Source organism: Ochotona princeps, chromosome X (genome assembly GCF_030435755.1).
Source record: "Ochotona princeps isolate mOchPri1 chromosome X, mOchPri1.hap1, whole genome shotgun sequence".
Taxonomy (NCBI): Eukaryota; Metazoa; Chordata; class Mammalia; order Lagomorpha; family Ochotonidae; genus Ochotona; species Ochotona princeps.
The window spans coordinates 59,548,831-59,568,422 of record NC_080865.1 but is presented as its reverse complement, the minus strand read 5'-3'; the positions used below and the strand labels follow the sequence as shown (position 1 = coordinate 59,568,422).

Sequence of the window (19,592 nt, the reverse complement as noted above, 5' to 3'; positions counted from 1 at the left end):
GTCTCCAGTTAGGAACATTTTGTTGCAAATGGTATTTCATCTGTTTCATAGTTGAGTAGTATGCTGGGTGTAGATGCACCATGGTTTCTTTATCCATTCCTGTGTTGATGGGCATCTTGATTGTTTCCATGACTTTGCTATTGTGGATCATGCTGCTATAAATATAGAGTTTCAGGTCAATTTCCGATATGCAGATTTCACTTCATTTGGACATATCCCCAGGGCTGGGGTAGCTGTTTCAAATGGTAGATCAATTTTTAGTTGTCTTGGCAGTCTCCCATCCAAGTACTAACCAGGCCTGACCCTGCTTAGCTTCCGAGATCAGACCTCAGCATTCTCTATACTGACTTCCATAGCAGCTGCACTAGCCTGTACTCCCATCACCAATCGAGTAGTGTATCTCCCTTCTTACATCCATGCTATCAGGCATTGTTAGTAGAGTTATGAATGTAGGTTGATCTCAGTGGAGTTAGGTGGAAAGTCAATGTGGGTGTTTTATTTTTTCTTTCTTTCTTTTTTTTTTTTTTTTAATCCCCATGATGCCTAGAGAGCCTGGACATTTCTACAGTTGTGTATTAGCCATTTGAATTTGTTCATTTGAAAAATTCCTGCTGATTCCCTTTGCCCATTTCTTTACAGGGTTGCTTGCTTTGTTGGTGTTGAGTTTGTGAAGCTCTTTGAACATCTTGAATATTCGTCCCCTATCTGCTGTTTAACGTGCAAAGATTTTCTCAATTTCTGTTGGTGATTTCTTCACTTTTTTCATTGTTTCCTTTGCTATGCAGAAGCTTTAGTTTGATGTACTCCCTTTTGTTCATTTTGACTTTGTCTATGCTTTTGCTGATTTTTGTAAGAAGTCTTTGCCAATATCTTGTAGAATGGGTCCTATGTTTTTCTGTAGTAGTTTGATGGTTTATGGTTGCATAGTTATGCCTTTGATACATTTAGACCTGAGTTTTGTATAACATGAGAGCTTGATGTCTTGTGTCTATCTTCTGCAGACCAATATTTAGTTGATCCATAGCATTTATTGAAGAGACCAGGCTTTTTCCTTGTCGAGGGTTAGTTGGCTGTATGTAAGCGTACTCAATTCTGGGGTTTCTACACTGTTCTGTTGATTTTGTCTGTTTCTCTACTTGTATTAGTCTTTTGATTAGAGCTGCTGTGGATTACATCTTGAGACCTGGAATTGTCATTCCTCCAGCTTCATTTTTATTCTTCAGGATAACTTCAGCTATTCATGGTCACTTGTGTTATCACATGAATTTTTGTATCATTTTTTTATTTTTCTGAGAAAAAATGCTCTTTCTTATTGGCATTGTGTTTATTTAAGTTTCCTTATATTGTCTTTGAGATGTCCACACTTACCTCTGGGTTGGGTAGGTAGTATTTCTTTCTCTGTCTGAAACACATCTTAAAGTAACTATGTAGGACAGGTCTAGTACAGGTAAATTCTTTCAACTTTTGTTTAGTTCAGAAGTATTTTCTTTCATTATCAAACACAAAGGAAAACTTTGCTGGTCGTGTTGTTCTGGGCTGACTTTTTTTCTTTTTCTTTCTTTCTTTTTTTTTTTTTTAGGATCTGAAAAACATCACTCCATTCTCTTTTATCCTGTATGGTTTCTTCTGAGAGGTCAGCTTGGAGTCTGGTTGGGGTTCCTCTACAAGTTGACTTTTCTCATGTGCGTATTTAAGTATCTTTATGTTTGAATGAAAAGAGCCTGATTAGGGTATGTTATGGTGAGGATCACTTTTGCTCAACTCTCATTGGGTGTTCTTTTTCCCTCTTGTATTTTGTTTCCCTATTCTGTCTCAATGTTAGGGAAGTTCTTAGTTATCTTTTTACTGAATACATATTTGAATCCAGCTTCTCTTTCTCCCCCGATTGGAATTTCCATAACTCTTTTGATGGTATTTTGACAGTGTACCTCAATTGCTAGCTGCTTTTCTTAGTTTATCTAAGTTCCAAATTTTGACTGTTTCAGAATTATTATAAGAGGTGTCTTCCAATTGTGATTTTGTCTTCTGCCTTACTCATTCTATTTTTGAGGCTTCCCAGTGAATTTCTGACTTGCTGTAATGTATTTCTCATCTCTAATAATTCAATTTGATTTTGTATCAATGTTACTATTTTCTATGTAACATATTCCTTAAATCACTTGAAGTATTTTATATGCTTCTCATTGTTTTAAGAAGCTTTACAATGATTTTTAAAATTCTTTATCCAGTATTTCCTCAATTTCCATTAACTCTGAGGTTGATACAGTCTTTTGCTCCTTTGTGGAGATGTCAGTTACCTTATTTATTGTGTCTATGCCATTTCTTTTGCCCTGGACCATTGCGACTCTGCTTTGTAGATTCTGTTTCTTGGAGCTGACTTTTAAGTTGTGCAATACACAGATCTTCAGGCTACTTTTATTGACCCTCTTCAGTGCCCAATTTTCCATTTTGCATCACTTGCACAATCCCTCCAAAGACTTTCTGTCCTCAAAACCCATGTTATGCTTTTGCCACAACCTTCAGAGATAGAGCTCCTGGGTCACCACTCTCTGCCCTCTATGATCCCATGTTGTGGCCACACTGCTTTCTGCTCAGCCTTTATCCTGCTCCTGTTTCCAACAGTATTCAAGATTAGAAAGACACCAGCTGTGAGTATAAACTAGACCACAGTACTTTCATTGACACCACTACATTTTTTTTCTTCTTTTTCCTCCTGGATTCTGTTGACAATTATATCTTTGGGCAACCTGGACTTCTTTTTGACACAACCCTTGTGATGCCAAGTCCATATTGTTTTCCGGGTGTAAACAGTGCAAAACTTTGAGCCAGAAGTGAGTCCCACCCCAGACCGGGTTTTGCCACCAAACATAAAATGGTACAGCATGTGGCACTGTTGGAGTGTTGGACAGTAGAATCCACGCTGCTTCCATGCACATCTTCTAGGACTCCACCACTCTGCTTCTGGTCATGATCTCACTGAAAGTGAGTTAGCCCACAGCTCAGCACGTTCACATGTCACTCTTCCTACAGTACAACACCTGATGTGCCACTACTAGCATTCTTAATCTGCTGGCTGTCATGTCTCGGGTCTACCTGGACCTGTCTTGGGTAGAACCTGTAGGATGCCACATTGTTGCAGTTCACTGAGCCAGAAATGAGTTCACTCCCGCCTCAGTGTAGACACAGTTTTGTCCCTATAGCCTTTGCCTCCTTACAAAATGGTGCCCTATTTGGCTCCAAGGGGCGAATTGGGCTGTGAAATTCACCCTGTTCCTGCACTGTGCATCTGGAACCTGCTGCTCTGTTTCTGCTCCTTGTCAAATAAAACAGAGCAGCAGGAGGAGCACTCATTTGTCTAGGTTCACCTCCTGAGCTCCCGGTGAATGTCCCTCCCCACCTTGGTGCTGGTGAAGTTCTGGTTGCCGCAGCAGTTCATGCTGCCACTTGCTGAACGCTGCTGGGGTTTTGGTCACTGCAACACCACACCGTTGTGTCTGCTGCTTTCCTGTGTCTGTTAGTCTCCAGGTACCCCTCTGCTGTTGTTCTGTCTTCTACTGTTTCCTGAAATGTTCCCTCTCTGCTTCACACTGGCTATTGTTTCTCTATCTGTTTAAACCTGTCCTTACCTTAATTCTTCCATCTTGATTCTCCCAACTGCAAGAAATGTTTAAACTTCTCCAAAGTAACACAGAAATTTTTGTTTTGTAAAGCTTTTATTTCCTCCAGGGCAAATTCTATTTGTTACATATACTTTCTCTTTTCGTGGTAGGATCTGGAAAAATGTGTTATAGCATCATTATACTGTTGTTTTTCTTAGTTTATTGGCTCAGCAGTTTCCTTTGCAGTAGATAATTTCATCGTCAGCCATTCATGGCTGAAGCACATAGAAATAATGATTTTTGGCAGAGGAATTCTTTAGATTACTACGTTAAGACAATAAGTTCACTTTCAATCTATTGTTTTAGGGATAGGGGATGAAGTTTTTACAATCTATACTTAGGGTCCCGTAGGTGACAATCCTTCCTATACTTCTAAATGTATATGGGAAATCACTTTTGGAAACACAACACATAGAGGTGGTGCGTTTAATTCCTATCCCCATAGATACCTATTATTTCTTTCCTTTAAGCTCTGTATATCAACAGAGAATATAACTGCTCTTATCCTCACAGTCTGAGGGTGTTTGGAAATGTTTGAGATCAGAGAAAGGTATAGATTTGGTAGAGCCTGATGTTTGTGCAATTTTGAAGTATTTTAAAACATTATTAAGTTGTAAATAGGTAAACAAAACTAGGTATAGGACTTTGGAAAGTATTTATGTACATTTGGACAGGAATCATTCCTGTCATTTGGGTCTAAATGTAAATTTCAACTTCATATTTATATCAAAAACATGGACAAAATATTAGATATACATATCATACAGCTTTTAACTTTTTCTCTTATGTAACCTACGTTTGTTTTCCATTATCTTCATCAATAAAATTAACAAATCAGATCCAACCTTAATCCCAATTCTGGCAGCCCTAATAATATACAGAGTTATTTTTGAAGTGTGCATTTTCCTCTGCTTTAAAATATCTTTATAATAAACATGTTTAAAATAATAATGAAAAATAAAATGTTTGCCAAACCATTCTCCATTCCATGAATCATAAGATCTAGACATGCTTGTAACGTGATTGTCTAAATGGTTTTCACTGAAATGTTTTAAAGCACATGTAAGACAAAATGCATTTTTTAGTGTCATTGATCCCCAACTACTCAAGGGTAGTAAATATAAGCTTCGAAACAAGAATTACACAGCGATTGCTCCAACCAAAGCAGCTCTCAGTATAACACCGTGAAAAACAACCTTATTAGATCTTTCTTCCAGCTCCAGGAACAAATCTTTACAATCAGTACAACAATACCACTTTTCATGGATTTGAACAAAATAAGTCTTTAATGACAGTGACAAATGCAAAATCCCACTGGGACTGGGGAAATTATTGCCCAAGATTAAATCTACAGTCGATTTTAGTTAGCTATGGTTTCAGCACAACATTTTAAATAATATCATATGGATTTCAAAATGACCCTTTTGCTAGAAAACAGCCTAAGAATAAAAGAAATTGTGAAACCCCTGTGAGAATAATGCAGCTTGCACGTCAAGCTTCTGGGCCCAACTTTGGTTTTTGTTAATAGTGATCAAAGACTGAACTACAGCTCTGCTATCCGTTAAATATGGCTTAGTGGATACTGAAAGCTGTCATTCAGAGAAGTCTTTTGCAATTACATGATACAACCACTAGGCATTCTACACATACATATAGAATTATGTATGAAACTATATATGTATATATGTCTGTACAGCTAAATATAAAATCTAATCAGAACTCATCAGCTATTGTAAATTAATCAAGACTGCCACCATTGAGGCACTGTAACTGGAAAATTCTCCTGGACAAAAAGCAAGTATCAAACAGTACAAGAAAGATCATGTGTAAGGGAATCTGGTCTCATACAACTTATGCATTCATTTCAAAACACTGTCATCAATGTTCTTATTTGTTTGCCCTCATAGTTTCCTAATTGCTTCATTTATATCCTCTGTTGCTTCAGGCTGCTCTTCAGTCTAATGCCCTGAGTTTCTGTGCTCATATTTTCTCTGATAAAAAATAACACTTAAATTACTATGTATTGGGTAGATTAATTAATAACCTTCCAGGTAACATGCATTTTAAAAGTGATCCTCTGAAAATAATAGCAGTCTTTAAAAACCTACAGAGTTTGTGTTCAACACTGAACTGCTCAGAACAGGTTTTAGCTTCACTTACTGGGAAAACTCTTAGAAACATATAAAAACACACTTTAAAAGCCTGGTAATAAAGATAAGTCTTCAACCTGGTTTCACTTGAAGCTAGCTCCACTAACATGAATAATTTACCTAGTCTCCTTCAGTTTCTTACGTGTGGAGTGTTATCAATAATGGTAATTATTAATACAATTACCAGATTACTTATAAACTGCTATCTGGCTATCTGTTTCCTGCTACTGCTTCTGACAGGTAGCAGGAGTTCAATATTAGTTTTCCTTTTCTTATGTTTAAAAATATTCAGGGAAAGTGGAATTACTGTCTAACTAAACCCAAGTTCACAAAAAGCACTTGAACTTCTCAAGCCAGAGAGGCCACCACTTAGAAGAGTTAATCAGGGGGCTTGGTTGCTACCTAATTAACGGAATGGCTCTAGCTTGCAAGCCTTTGTGAAGCCTTCACCTCTCAGGGACAATTATGTCTTAGGCTAAAGTGCCGACCTTGGTAAGTACTAACCATATTAGGTTCTACTCTTAAAACTCCCTTAATTTTCATTGCAATGAATCAGCTTTGTAACACATGACTAACTCTGATTTGTCAACCTTAGTGTCCACCTCTGACCTATCCCATTGCTTTATTTGCTCTACCAAGTCTCTGTTTCAGCATGAGTTGCTGCTTCAGCTGCTGCTCTGTCCTTTTTCTGCTTTGAAAATTTGGTCTTTTTCTGCCATATCAAACTTAGTTTATCTTGTCCTTCTCTAATTTCCTTTGGCAACTTGACCTAATATTGGATTTCTGTACTTATGAAATATTGCTGTCACCACTGCCTACTCAAACCCAGTCTCTGTTCCAAATCTGTTAATTATCATTTGTCCGATACTCTCTACAGAAATTCCTTGTTAGGAAACAAGTTTTGACAGAATGATGCTAGATCTTATCTGTATACTTAGAAACTGTATACAAAATTAATGTGCACTATGATAAGTGCTAAAGAGAGACACTGAAAGTAGAAAAATTTTTGTACACATTTCATATTATCCAACACAAATAGAAATGTTGACTTCCTTATAAATATGCATGCTTTCCATGAAAACAGAAGAAATTTGCTGGCTAAACATTTTCAAATGTTTAGGTGAGACCAAGTCTTTATTCTGTCAAAAATTAAATAAGAGTCTGTAATAGCTTTTTCCAAAATAGTACACAAAAATCATAAGATTATTTAAATATGAAATAATTCAAACTAAGAATTCAGTTCCTTCAGCAGCAATAACTGTATCTTAACTGTTCAAATGTGGATGGTGGCTACTCGATAGAAAAGGATATAAGAGTCTCAACATTGTGTTGTAGATTTTCCGTCAGACAAAGTATTAAAAATGTTGCAACTGGATTTCTTCCTCTAAATGTTACAGAACGATTTGGTTCTAATTGCTTAGATTTATACCTTATGACCAAAAAGAATGGAGAGCCTAGACAAGGAAGAGCAAGCAAAGAGGCAAAATCTATTGAAGTAGGGCCAGTGCAGTGGCCTAGCAGGCTAATCTTTTACCTGCAGCACCAACATCCCATATGGGCCCCAGTTCAAGTCCAGGCTGTTCCATTTCTGACCAAGTTCCATGTTTCTTATCTGTGAAAGCAGGAAAAGGTGGATTTATGTCCTTGGTCCCCTGTACCCATGTCGGAGACCTGGAAGATGCTCCTGGATCCTTATTTCAGATCAGCCCAGTTCTGGCTGCTGCTACCATTTTGGGAGTAAACCAGAAGATAGAAATTCTCTTTCTTGTCTTCTTTCTGTAACTTTGACATTCAAGTAAAATCAATCCTTAAAAAATAATGATGAATATGGGCCCGGCGGTGTGGTCTAGTGGCTAAAGTCCTCACCTTGAACGTGCCGGGATCCCATATGGAGCCGGTTCTAATCCCTGCAGCTCCACTTCCCATCCAGCTCCTTGCTTGAGGCCTGGGAAAGCAGTGGAGGACGGCCCAAAGCCTTGGGACCCTGCACCTGTGTGGGAAACCCAGAAGAGGTTCCTGGATCCCGGCTTCAGATTGGCGCAGCACCGGCCGTTGCGGTCACTTGGGGAGTGAATCATCAAACAGAAGATCTTCCTCTCTGTTTCTCCTCCTCTCTATATGTCTGACTTTGTAATAAAAATAAATAAATTTTTTTAAAAAATAATGATTAGGGCCCAGCGGCGTGGCCTAACGGCTAAAGTCCTCGCCTTGAAAGCCCCGGGATCCCATATGGGTGCCGGTTCTAATCCCGGCAGCTCCACTTCCCATCCAGCTCCCTGCTTGTGGCCTGGGAAAGCAGTTGAGGACGGCCCAAACCTTTGGGACCCTGCACCTGCGTGGGAGACCTGGAAGAGGTTCCTGGCTCCTGGCATCGGATCGGCGCATACCGGCCGTTGCGGCTTACTTGGGGAGTGAAAACATCGGATGGAAGATCTTGCTCTCTGTCTCTCCTCCTCTCTGTATATCTGGCTTTCCAATAATAATAAAATCTTTAAAAAAATAATGATTAATAAATAATTGAAATTCTACAGAAGCAAGAGAAAGTTCGCGAATGAAGAGAGAAGAGTTCTGAAGAATAGTTAACCTTAGAGGGATTTTGTAGGGAATGTTAAAGGCTCTTAGGGGGAGGTGCTTGTGATCGGCCTTCGAGGCCAACACAAATGAGGCATTAAGCAATGACTTTTGGTAGGTTCTTTATTGTGGTGATTGAGTGAAAATTAAGTCTTCAGTCATGGAAGCAAATCAATTGATTTCCCTCAGTCCTGTGAACACCCTTCTCCAAATTGATGGGAGTAGGCCCCCACCCCATCCTTGTCTTACCTAGATGGGGGCTGGTCTCTCTACCAATTTGCCTCTAAAGATATAATCCTAACTTCCCTCAGGAGAAGGGGTGACAAGCACTCTGATGATTTTGAGCTGTAGAGGGATAATGTGGAAGATAGCAGTAGGCTTTCTACTCCATAAGCCTCCCCAGGGGTTACCAACAAAGTATACAATCAAAGTTCCATCTACAGCACCATTTGGATTTTGATAGTCTCTAGACAATAGGAGGAAAGCCTTAAAACAAGTTTGAGTATAAGGGGCCAATATATAAGCAGTGTGATTACAATGTGAAGAGGAGCCAGGAAGGAAAAAGGTTTACCTCTGTATATCTGCTAGCCCTACATAGGACCAGAGGAACTGCAGCCAACTAGAAGCTGAGTTAACGTGTATTTCTATGTCAACTATGAGCCTCATATTTTTTTAAACCTGTAGGCTTTCTTCTACAGGATAATAGATGTTAATACAAAAGTAGTGTATTTCATTTAATATTAAATATATTCTGTTTTGCTTGTCTGTGAGGATATTTTAGGCCTGAAGCTTTTGCAAGACTATTGAAGCCTATTAATTGAGATTTTTTGAGCATCAGTTCAATTCATTGTAACCTTCATCACTGTTGAACCATGAAAGATTTAAAACAATTCTTTTAAAGATAGTGAAACTGGCAAACAAATAGAGGACTCTTTAAAAGGAGTGTCCTACTCCAGGTCTTTATAAGTCAAAGTTGCCACAGGCATGTCCCAAAACATACTAGGATATTTCCAATTTGCACAAGTTGGATATGCAGCCACAGGGATGACTCTATAAAGGATCTAAGATATAGTATCTGTCCAGAAGAAGTCAAATCTTTTGTGCTTAGGTACTTCAATTTGGGAACAACTACTACTTTTGTTCAGGAGCCCATCCACCTGAAAGACAGAATTAAATAGTATCTTATTCCACACAAAAAGAAAGCTATGGTTCTGATGAGAAAGGCACCCCTACATTTCCCCATAACTTTTCCACAACCAGGTATCCTGAAAGATCTATAGTTGTTGGAAAAGTTGCATGGAAAGGCTTTCACATATCATCATCATTGAACTTGGAACTTGTTTTTCAGTGGACCTCTTTTCTCTTGTTCTCTGAGCATGAAGGACAAAATTTTATGAGCAAACTTTGTTCTGAAAACTTTGCTCAAAAGATAATGTTGCCTGGATTGAGGCATAAATGGAGGAGTTGCAAATACTCTGGGCATGAATGATTCTGGTGTTCTGGCAAATCAGGAGGGTGTAGTTGAAGTGTCTGATCAAACATTGGCAGGTGTTGGTACAATTCAGCACTCCTTCATAATAAGTGTTTAGTTTTATATTCTGGCCAGTACATTTTGGGTTATTTAGTTCTGAGGAACTCAATGTTCCCATATCAGGTGACCCAATTCTGTTTCTCTTTTGACATAGGGTGCTGCTATTATAGTGTTTCATTTCAGTACTCTGGGTAAAGATGTATTACATGAAATATTTCAATATGTGATTGAAACAAAGGGGCACATTTCCCCCACATTTCATAGCATCTCCAAACTTAAATGCACTGATATATTATCTTGATTTTATGTCATCATCCTATTTAATAAGTAGCCTTATTTAGATAAGATGTTTCTTACATACAGCAATGCTCAGATCAGAAGACAAGTCCAAGTGAAGTGAAATTCCTGGGACAACTTACAGGATTTTTGGTTTTGTTTTCATTTTTGCTTAAAGATTTATTTTATTTTTATTAGAAAATCAGATTTACAAAGAGAAGAAGAAACAGAGAGGAAGATCTTCCATCTGCTGATTCACTCCCCAAGTGGCTGTAACAGCCTAAGCTGAGCTGATTTGAAACCATGAGCCAGGAGCTTCTTCCGGGTCTCCCACTAGAGTGCAGGTTCCCAAGACTTTTGGCCATTCTCTACTGCTTTCCCAGGCCACAAGCAGGGAGCTTGAAGGGAAGTGCTGCAGCTGGGACACAAATCAGCATCCATATGTAATCCCAGTGAATGCAACTTTAGGGTTTAGCCACTAGGATACTATGCTGGGCACAGACAATTTAGTGGTTTTTAGAGAAACTCTGCATGGGGGTCGTCTTCAAAGAGATTGCTTCTCAAATTGGTACTTGCACTACTTTTTGCTTTTTCAATCTTGTAAGAGAAGGCTATTGTGCAATTAATAACAGTGCCACAAAGTATTGAATTTTTCTGACATGGGCGATTTCTACTTGACATTCTTTTCCAGATATCATCTTTTTCTTTGTATTTCTAGAATAGTAGGGAGGGTTTTGATTTTTAAGGATTATTTCAGAGGCAGACCTCATAGACTCCTATAAACTGTTTTATAATTGTCAGTAGGCCCTTTTATGGGAAAAATCCTTGGACCTATTCTAGTATTGCCCCCGCCCACGTGGAAGGTCTGATGGAGAGTTTTAAGTATTTTTCATTGGCTGCATGTGGGAGATGGAGCCTTTATTCCATTAATTAGAGCCATTCATTAGGTTGGAGGCTGTTGTCTTGGGAACAAATCCATTTAATTTCCTTTGAGTAGTATCGTAGTAATTCACTGATGAGGGTTTTCCCAAATTAAGGGAGACTCTAGGGGCAGAAATGAAGGTTTTTTTTGTTTTTGTTTTTGTTTTCAGTTGCCTATTTGGCTATGAAGTTTGTTGAGTGATTTCTCTCCACTACCTCATTTGTTCTCTTTTAATATCCTTTACAATGAATAACTGCCATCTTATAAGGGAGAAATATTGTTGATGATGCTGACCTACCTCCTGAGGATATTCGATGTAAGATACATTTTCAGTAAGAAAATCTCTTTCACCCAGAAAAATGAATAACTAGAAAGACATATTTAAACCAGTGTGTATATTAGCTCTTTGGCTTCTTATTTCAAGGGCCCTTGTCAGAGCTATCAGTTCTGCTAGCTGGGAACTTGTGCCTTTGGGAGAAAACTCTCAACAATTTCTGTTGAAGTAACAATTGTATATCCTGCCTTGTATAAAGGAGCTCCCTCCTGTGAAAAGAATCCTTTTTGGGTTGTCCTCTCTGGCAGTGTACATCTGCTAAACCACCTGTTTGCAGTCATGGTCAGGCCTTTCTATTTCTTCTGAAAGGGAAGTAGTAGGGCTAAGAGATGAACAAATTTTAAAATGGATTTCAGGGCACTCTAGGGGTAATGTCTAGTTTGTTCATAAGTGAGTTCTAAGTAGAGGCATTGTTCTGAGCCTAGCACTATTGCAACATCATGGAGAATTTATACCATTAGATCTTGCCTCAAGCTTACTCATGGCAATTGCTGCCATGACACGGAGGAAGATTGGCCACTCCTTTGGCACCAGATCAAGTTCTTTATTAAGATATCTTATTCCTGTGCACCTATCTCCTTTTGTTGGGTCAATATTCCAAAAGCCATCCCTTTTATTTTTGTTATATAGAGAGTTAAGATTTCACTCATTGGGAGGCTCAAACCTGGGACCTTGAATAAGACCTATATAAGTAGGATAAATGCCTGTTGAGCTTCTGAGTCCCATGGAAAAATATGTGGCATGATGTCTAGATGTCTTTCATCACTTGGTAGAAAGGCAGAGCTAATTTTCTATGCCCAGGATTCTACTGTTAGCAATACCCTGAAATACCCAGGAAGCCTCTAATCTCTTTAAGGTTTGTAGAAGTGGAAAGGTGATCCATGGCTTGTCCTATCTTTTTTAGTGCCCATGTTCTTTGAGATATGATGAAGCCTAAAAACTTCATGGAAGACTGACATAATCAGGTTTTGCATTTTTATATTTTGAAGCATTTTCTACTAGAAAGTGGAGAAGAACCTAAGTATTCTTCTGGAAACTCTCTTCTATTTTAGCACAGAGTAAGATATCATTGGTATATTTTAGGACAATGGCTGATGGATGGGTAATCTCTAAGGTGAGGACTGTCTTCAAATCTTTGTAGTAACACACTACATGTCAACTCAGTGGGCTGAGTTGAGGGGCCCTTAATAACAAATACTAAATGTCAGTGTGTGTGGGTATTCCCAAAAAAAGTCATCCTTTAAATTTAAAGCTGTAAACTATCTAGTGCCTTCCAGGATTTGAGAAAACAAATTGTAAGGATTTGGATTAAAGGGTGTATAGAAATTACAGCATTGTTGACAAAACAGCAATCCTCTACCAGCCTCCATTTTCCATTTGGTTTTTGGATTTCAAGGATTGAAGTGTTTCAGGGTCTATTGCATAATTTTTGTAAATTCCTGTGACTTTTTAAGTTTTTGGTATTGCCTTGTAATCTCTGTCAAGTCTGAATGGTGGAAAAGAGGAAGGATTCTTAAGATGAATCCAGGCTGATTGAGTTCATAGAATTTGACCAATCTTTTATTGAGTTGCCCAAATTTCTGGCTTAACATCTGTTGTAATAAGGGTAAAATATATGGATTGCCATGTATTCATGAGGACAGTGGTTACCACCTGGCTGGGAAATCTCTTCATAAGAGTGGAGTTGATCTTTCATGTGTGATCAGGAAGATTTGTAAAAATAAAAGAAAAATAAATTCCCAACTACAGTTCAAGGGCTGAGTAAAATATCTGATGAGGGCTTTTCCAGAAATATCACACATAGTCATACTTAGGGAAGAATGGAGCCCTGTATTGGGGAGAAAGACAAAGGAAATAACTACAGTATTTAGGAAGAAGTTTGTTCCCCTCCCTTCTACTGTTAAAATCACCCTAGGTTCTTGAGTTCTGTTGTTCTAGGTTGTAAGAGCCTTAGGACAAGCCCTGGGCCCCATCATACCTGTTGTACTATATAATGTTGGTGGTGGGTGGGCGGTGGTGTTTGACCCTTTATGGCCTTAAACTCGGGAAGGACTCAGCATCCCATGGTTATCCATTGCAATAGGACAGAACCAGGGTTCTATCTCTAGCAACAGGTATGAGCTCACTCTGGCAATGTCCTAACACCCAGCCATAACATCTCAGAGACATCTGGTGTATAAGGCGTGGAAGGGATTGGAGGACTCAGTTTGGTATAATCATATACGCACTCTGAAAGCTGTAAAATATTTTCTTTGTTATTTCTTTTCTGTTATTGGTTTCATTCTGGTCCTGATTATAAAATATGCAAGTAATCTTTAAAAGATTTTCTAATGTACTCTGAGATCCACTAGCCTATTTTTGAAGCTTTTTTTTTTTTGATATTTGACACTGAATAATGAACTTATCCTGTGATACTATAAACCCCTTTACGAAATTTGGAGAGATGGAGCTATGTTAGACTGACTTGTCTCAGCCTGTTTTGAAAGACTGAAGGATAATTCTTGTTGTCCTGGTCTATCATAGATAACTGATTCTAGTTCTCCTCAATCCCTGTAAGACTCAAGCAGTGAAATGCTTTCATTTCCATTCGTATATAAGATCAATTGGTTTCCATTTAGGATAAACCTTTTCCTGAAGAATAACCCGCTTTCCTTAAGGGTTTACCAGTCCTTGGTCTCTCTGATCCAAAGAAGATGTGATTACCAGTTAAAATTGAAACTCAAAGCTTATGTAGCTTTGAAAATTTATTTTCTAGTCCTTATTAAGGTCCATTTTAGGCGTAACATTACATTATTTTTGCTGAGATTAAAGACCTGAGACAAATTCTGAACATAACATATTTGTCAAAGTCACCTGAAAATTTCCCGAAATTTCCCTTAATTTAAGATCCTGCAAGGAAAATGGAACTTGGACATGGGTAGGGCCACTGGCCCCTCTGGGAAACTCCTGGAGGAGTTAAATTGAGATTGACAGTTACAAGTATTATCTATGAATACTGAGAACAAGGGTCTGGATAATGAGAACAAGCCTGGGATCCAGGAGGTGGTGAGGAAACCTCAGGAAAGCAGTTTTTCACCTCTAAGCATAAGGAATTGCCAAAATTTTGGGGATTATGGTAGAAATATTTGTCTGAAAACCCAGATCTACCATGGAATGTTGGTCATAGTTCGAGTTTTCTGTGCTTGAACATAGAAAACCTCAGATCATTCCCCTACTCTACAACAGAGCAAGTCCAAATCCTGGATATTATTATAACTGACCATTTTTTCCAACATGTAGTTTGTACCTTATCCGTGTTGTAGTGCAGGAAAAGACAGAACTTTTTTTTCCCCCTCAAGGTTTGGGAGGCTAAGGAATTCCAGTACCTGAGAATGTACTGGAAGGAGTTGCATGCTGTTAAAGATGTCTTACTACTCATCTGAAATGAAGGGAGAAGAAGCAATGATGGTTCTAAATCTCTACCTCAGACTATTTGTGAACAGTGAGTTCCTTGGCTATGGGAGCATAGTGTCACATAATTCACCCATTCCTGTCTACATATCAAAGGTCTCTCTATATATGTATCAGTTGCAGAATATTCTACTGGACAGCATTGTTCTGGAAATAACACGTGACTCTCTGCCTATGTCTAATGAGTTAACATAAAGATCTCAGGATAGGGCCAATCAATAGTAAATAAGTCTCAGAAAAAAAATACAAAACCAAAAACTATCTCTGCTTACGCACACACACACCCACATGAACACACAATTTTCCCTCCTCCGTGTTCTTTCTATTTACTAATTCTCTATTTACCGAGGTCTTGCAATTTGCCAGGCATTGACACAGTAACTGAGTGCGCAATAATGGGCAAAGCATTGTTATTGTTTTTAGTTTCATTATGTTTAGCAATTATTTGGGTGCAGAAACAGTAATCAAATAATCACCAAAATGAAAGTGATGTGCACAGTGTTAAATGCGGTAGATGGAAAGTACATGTTGATATTAAATCATATAAAAATATGTCTATTGTAGTTAGGAAAGTCAAGAAACGTCTTAATGAGTAATGTCAAGTAAATGGAGTAGGATTAAGACAGAAGTTTGGTGTGGTAGATAAACCACCACTTGGAATACCAATGGCCTGAAATTTGTAGCATTTGAGTTTCAGTCCCAACTTCAGTCTTCTTTCCAGCTTCCCATTTACACACAATCTTGGAAATGTCAGATAATAGCTCACATATTTGGGTTCACACCACCCAAATGAGAGTTCCAGATTCACTTCGTAGTTTCTGGACATTGCAAGTACATTAAAAGATAGAGTTGTGCAAAGAGAGGTAAAGGATCCATCAAATACTATCTGTATATCAAGGGTTTTTATTTTGTATATTTCTAAGCAAATTGAGAATTCCTTGGAAGATTTCCAGCAACTGAGTGACAACAAAATTTGCAATTTTTAACACTGTTATTGGATGTAGAGTACAAAATATATCTGAAAAAGAGTAGATTCAGTTACATCAGCTGGAGGAATAATACATGAGTAGTCCAAGTTGGAGAATATGATAATTTGAAAACATTCTACAGTTGGGAATGCATAAAAGCAGGATTATCAGATATAGTTAGGATGTAAATTCTGTAAAACTTGATGATAAAATATAGAAGCAGGATGAGGAAAGTGAGAGGTTGTTAAGGAAAACCCCATATATACTTTAAATGTACTCCCATGGCAGTGCAAAGGATTGAGAAGAAGGATCATGTATATGGGTTGCAGAGTCACAGATCAGAAGTTCATTGGATAGTGTGAATTTGGGCATGCTTTAAATACTTAACAAAAGCTGTCAAATAAGCAGCTGGCATATATACTTCTTAGTTTTTGCCAATAATGAAGGCAGTCATCGACAAGATAATAAAATAGAGCAAGAAGTAAAATTATCAGTCTTACAATGATTGAAACTCATGAAAATAGGCAAAACAATTGTCTAAAATCTCTGGGAAAGTGTGGGAAGCCATGCAGTTGGGGAAAATGGTGTAAAGGTGTAAGAAGTACAGATTCCCTGTTGGCAAGATTATGAGGAGTTTTTGGCTGCATAGCAAGGCCTGGCCAAATGTCTTTCTAATCACCTCACTTCTGACTCATGGATCAAAAGCTCATCCATTGTATGGACACTCAATTACTTCTTTGATATTTCTTGGAATTCTCTTGAGGGTGTTGTTTTTTATCTGCAAATGTGAAAAGGTCTCTGTAACTGGTATAATGCTGAAACCAATTTTATCAAACATAACTTATGGTAAAAGGCTCTCTAGCAACTTAAGACAAAGAGACATGGCTAAAAGCATACAATAGTACAGTTGAGCCCACATTGTTCCAAAATGTCTTATTAAGTGTTCACCTTTGTCCTGGAACTTAGCCAAGAATGCAAAATGTTCTCCTTAAAAGAAATGGCTTGATAATATCTTAGAAACAAATAACAATTATGGAGGAACAAAGGGTTTATTTACTGTTAGCCTAAAACTGCTAGAACACATGGAGTGACACAGTCATTTTGGCTTCGCATCAGGTAAAGCAGAAAAAATATGGGGCACCTTTTAAAAGGGAGAGAAACATTATGAGCTGTTAGAGGAAAATGTTTTGAAACGTCTGCCTTATATTAGCACTTACATTTGGGGAAAGAAAATAGCTTGAAAAGATAAAAATAACTTTCTTGTGCAGGCCCTTCATTCATAGAAAGTTTAAGGACCCCTGATCCTTCCCACTGCCCTTTAACAAAATATCCAAAATAATATTACAAAACAATTGATTTAGTACTAGGTAAAGATGATGGTAGTTAGTGTATGATTGATTATAAGATTTAATAAGAATCTATGATATGTACCTTTAGAAATTCCTTTCATTTATAAGCTTTCTTTTTAATTTTGTATTCTTGATTTTAAAGTATTAGTTTAACTTTAGTGAAAATTGATTTTGTTTATAAATATACCACTGACACTATGTAACTACACGTGCTGCCTACCATGGAGTTTCCTGGTCTCATCCAGGTAACTGCAGATCTCATGAGTAATGGCTTCCTGAGAAAGTTTCTTTTAAGTAAAATGATTGTAAAGTTTTTTTGACATTATCTTGGTAATTACTTTTTTAACCATGAAGTAAAATTGAAACAATTAGATGTTTGCACAAAGGTTTGTGATGATTTCTGTATAAATAAAGAAGGTAGATTTCTGAGTTGTCCATTATGAGCATTGAGTTATAGTAGTTCATGTCTTTTTTTTCTCCGACTCCACACATCCTTCTTTGGTTTAGGAAAATCCATAAATAGTCTTGATACTAAGGCCAGAAAAAGTTGCAGGGAAAACCCCTATAAAGAAGACAGTAGTGTATTAACAGGTATCTTGAAAGGCATTGGCAACATAGACACAAATTTTATAAAATGGTATCTTACAGATTCGCGCTGAGCACCTGCGCGGCCGCGGCCGGGGTCCGCCGGGGTCCGCTGGGGTCCGCGAGCCACGGCGGGGCCGGCCGGGCCTCTCGCATCACTTGGCGCCCAGCGCAGCGAGCGCTGCCCACAGCCCCCTCGCGGCCCTCCCCACAAAGGGCTGCGGAGCTGCATGGCCGCCCTTGGCCACGGCTCGCCTTGGCGGGGGGCTGAAATTTGTTGCACTTCTTGAGGCTTTGTTTGTTTGTTGCCTCTGGGCTCTTTTCTGTCTTTTTTTTTTCCCCTCCTCCTCCTCCTCCTTGTTCTTTTGGACAAAATGTCGGTCAGTGATGTAAAAATTGAGCAAGGGACCTCGGTGGCATTGGGAGCTTTGCAGAAGTTTTCCAAGAGGTCACTTCACCAAAATGTCCAGTGATAGGCAGAGGTCCGACGATGAGAGCCCCAGCACCAGCAGTGGCAGTTCTGATGCGGACCAGCAAGACCCAGCCGCCCCAGAGCCCGAGGAGCAAGAAGAAAGAAAACCTTCTGCCACCCAGCAGAAGAACACCAAACTCTCCAGCAAAACCACTGCTAAGTTATCCACTAGTGCTAAAAGTGCTGGGCCTAAAGGAGATAACATTTATGAGTGGAGATCGACTATACTTGGTTCACCAGGTTCTGTATATGAAGGTGGTGTGTTTTTCCTGGATATCACATTTTCATCAGATTATCCATTTAAACCGCCAAAGGTTACTTTCCGAACCAGAATCTATCACTGCAACATCAACAGTCAGGGCGTCATCTGTTTGGACATCCTTAAGGACAACTGGAGTCCTACTTTGACTATGTCAAAGGTTTTGCTGTCTATTTGTTTCCTTTTGACAGACTGCAACCCTGCGGATCCTCTGGTTGGAAGCATAGCCACTCAGTATTTGCCCAACAGAGCAGAACATGACAGGATAGCCAGACAGTGGACCAAGAGATACGCCACATAATTGACATATTTGTATGCAGTGTGAAGGAGCGGAAGGCATCCTCTCACTGCGCTGCAAATCTTTATAGCCTTTACGATACGGACTTCTGTGTATATGTTATACTGATTCTACTCTCTGCTTTTATCCTTGGAGACTGGGATACTCCCCAAAAAGGTAAATGCTACCAAGAGTAGAACTTTGTAGCTGTAGATTAGTTATGTTTAAAACGCCTACTTGCAAGTCTTGCTTTTTTGGGATATCAAAATGTATTTTGTGATGTACTAAGGATATTGGTCCTGAAGTCTACCAAATATTATAGTACATTTTAGCCTAATACATTATCTGTATGAAGTTATAAAAAGTAGCTGTAGATGACTAGAAATTATGTCATTTGTATTAAACCCAGATCTATTTCTGAGTATGTGGTTCATGCTGTTGTGAAAAAAATGTTTTACCTTTGACCTTTGTCCGTTTGTAATGAGAGGATTTCCTTTGACCCTTTGTAGCTCAGAGAGCACCTGATGTATCATCTCCAACACAATAAACATGCTCCTGAAGGCATAAAAAAAATGATATCTTACAGAGTTCTTTAACATGAACAATATATCTTCCAAAAATTTCAAAAATTTGTTTTTAAGCAGGTGATATTAATATGGTTTATTTTCCAGTTTTCTGTGAATTCTTGAAAAAGATTTCAAACAATTATGTTGACTTATTGCATTTGATTTTCTATAATAGAACACTTCAGACTAGCTTGTGGATAATAACAAAAAGATTATATCACAT

At 38.4% G+C, this 19,592-nt stretch overlaps 1 protein-coding gene and 1 pseudogene across 1 annotated transcript; one reads left to right on the top strand and one right to left on the bottom strand.

Moving 5' to 3' along the window:
- Positions 1-18,027, bottom strand: part of LOC118760486 (putative elongation factor 1-alpha-like 3) — a 46,690-nt pseudogene extending 28,663 nt beyond the window's left edge.
- A 76-nt stretch (positions 18,028-18,103) lies between these two features.
- Positions 18,104-19,363, top strand: LOC101516615 (ubiquitin-conjugating enzyme E2 E3-like). The gene has a single exon (XM_036497857.2). It carries the CDS (start codon positions 18,258-18,260, stop codon positions 18,825-18,827), a length of 570 nt encoding a protein of 189 aa, XP_036353750.2. The 5' UTR covers positions 18,104-18,257; the 3' UTR covers positions 18,828-19,363.
- The last annotated feature ends 229 nt before the right edge of the window (positions 19,364-19,592 follow it).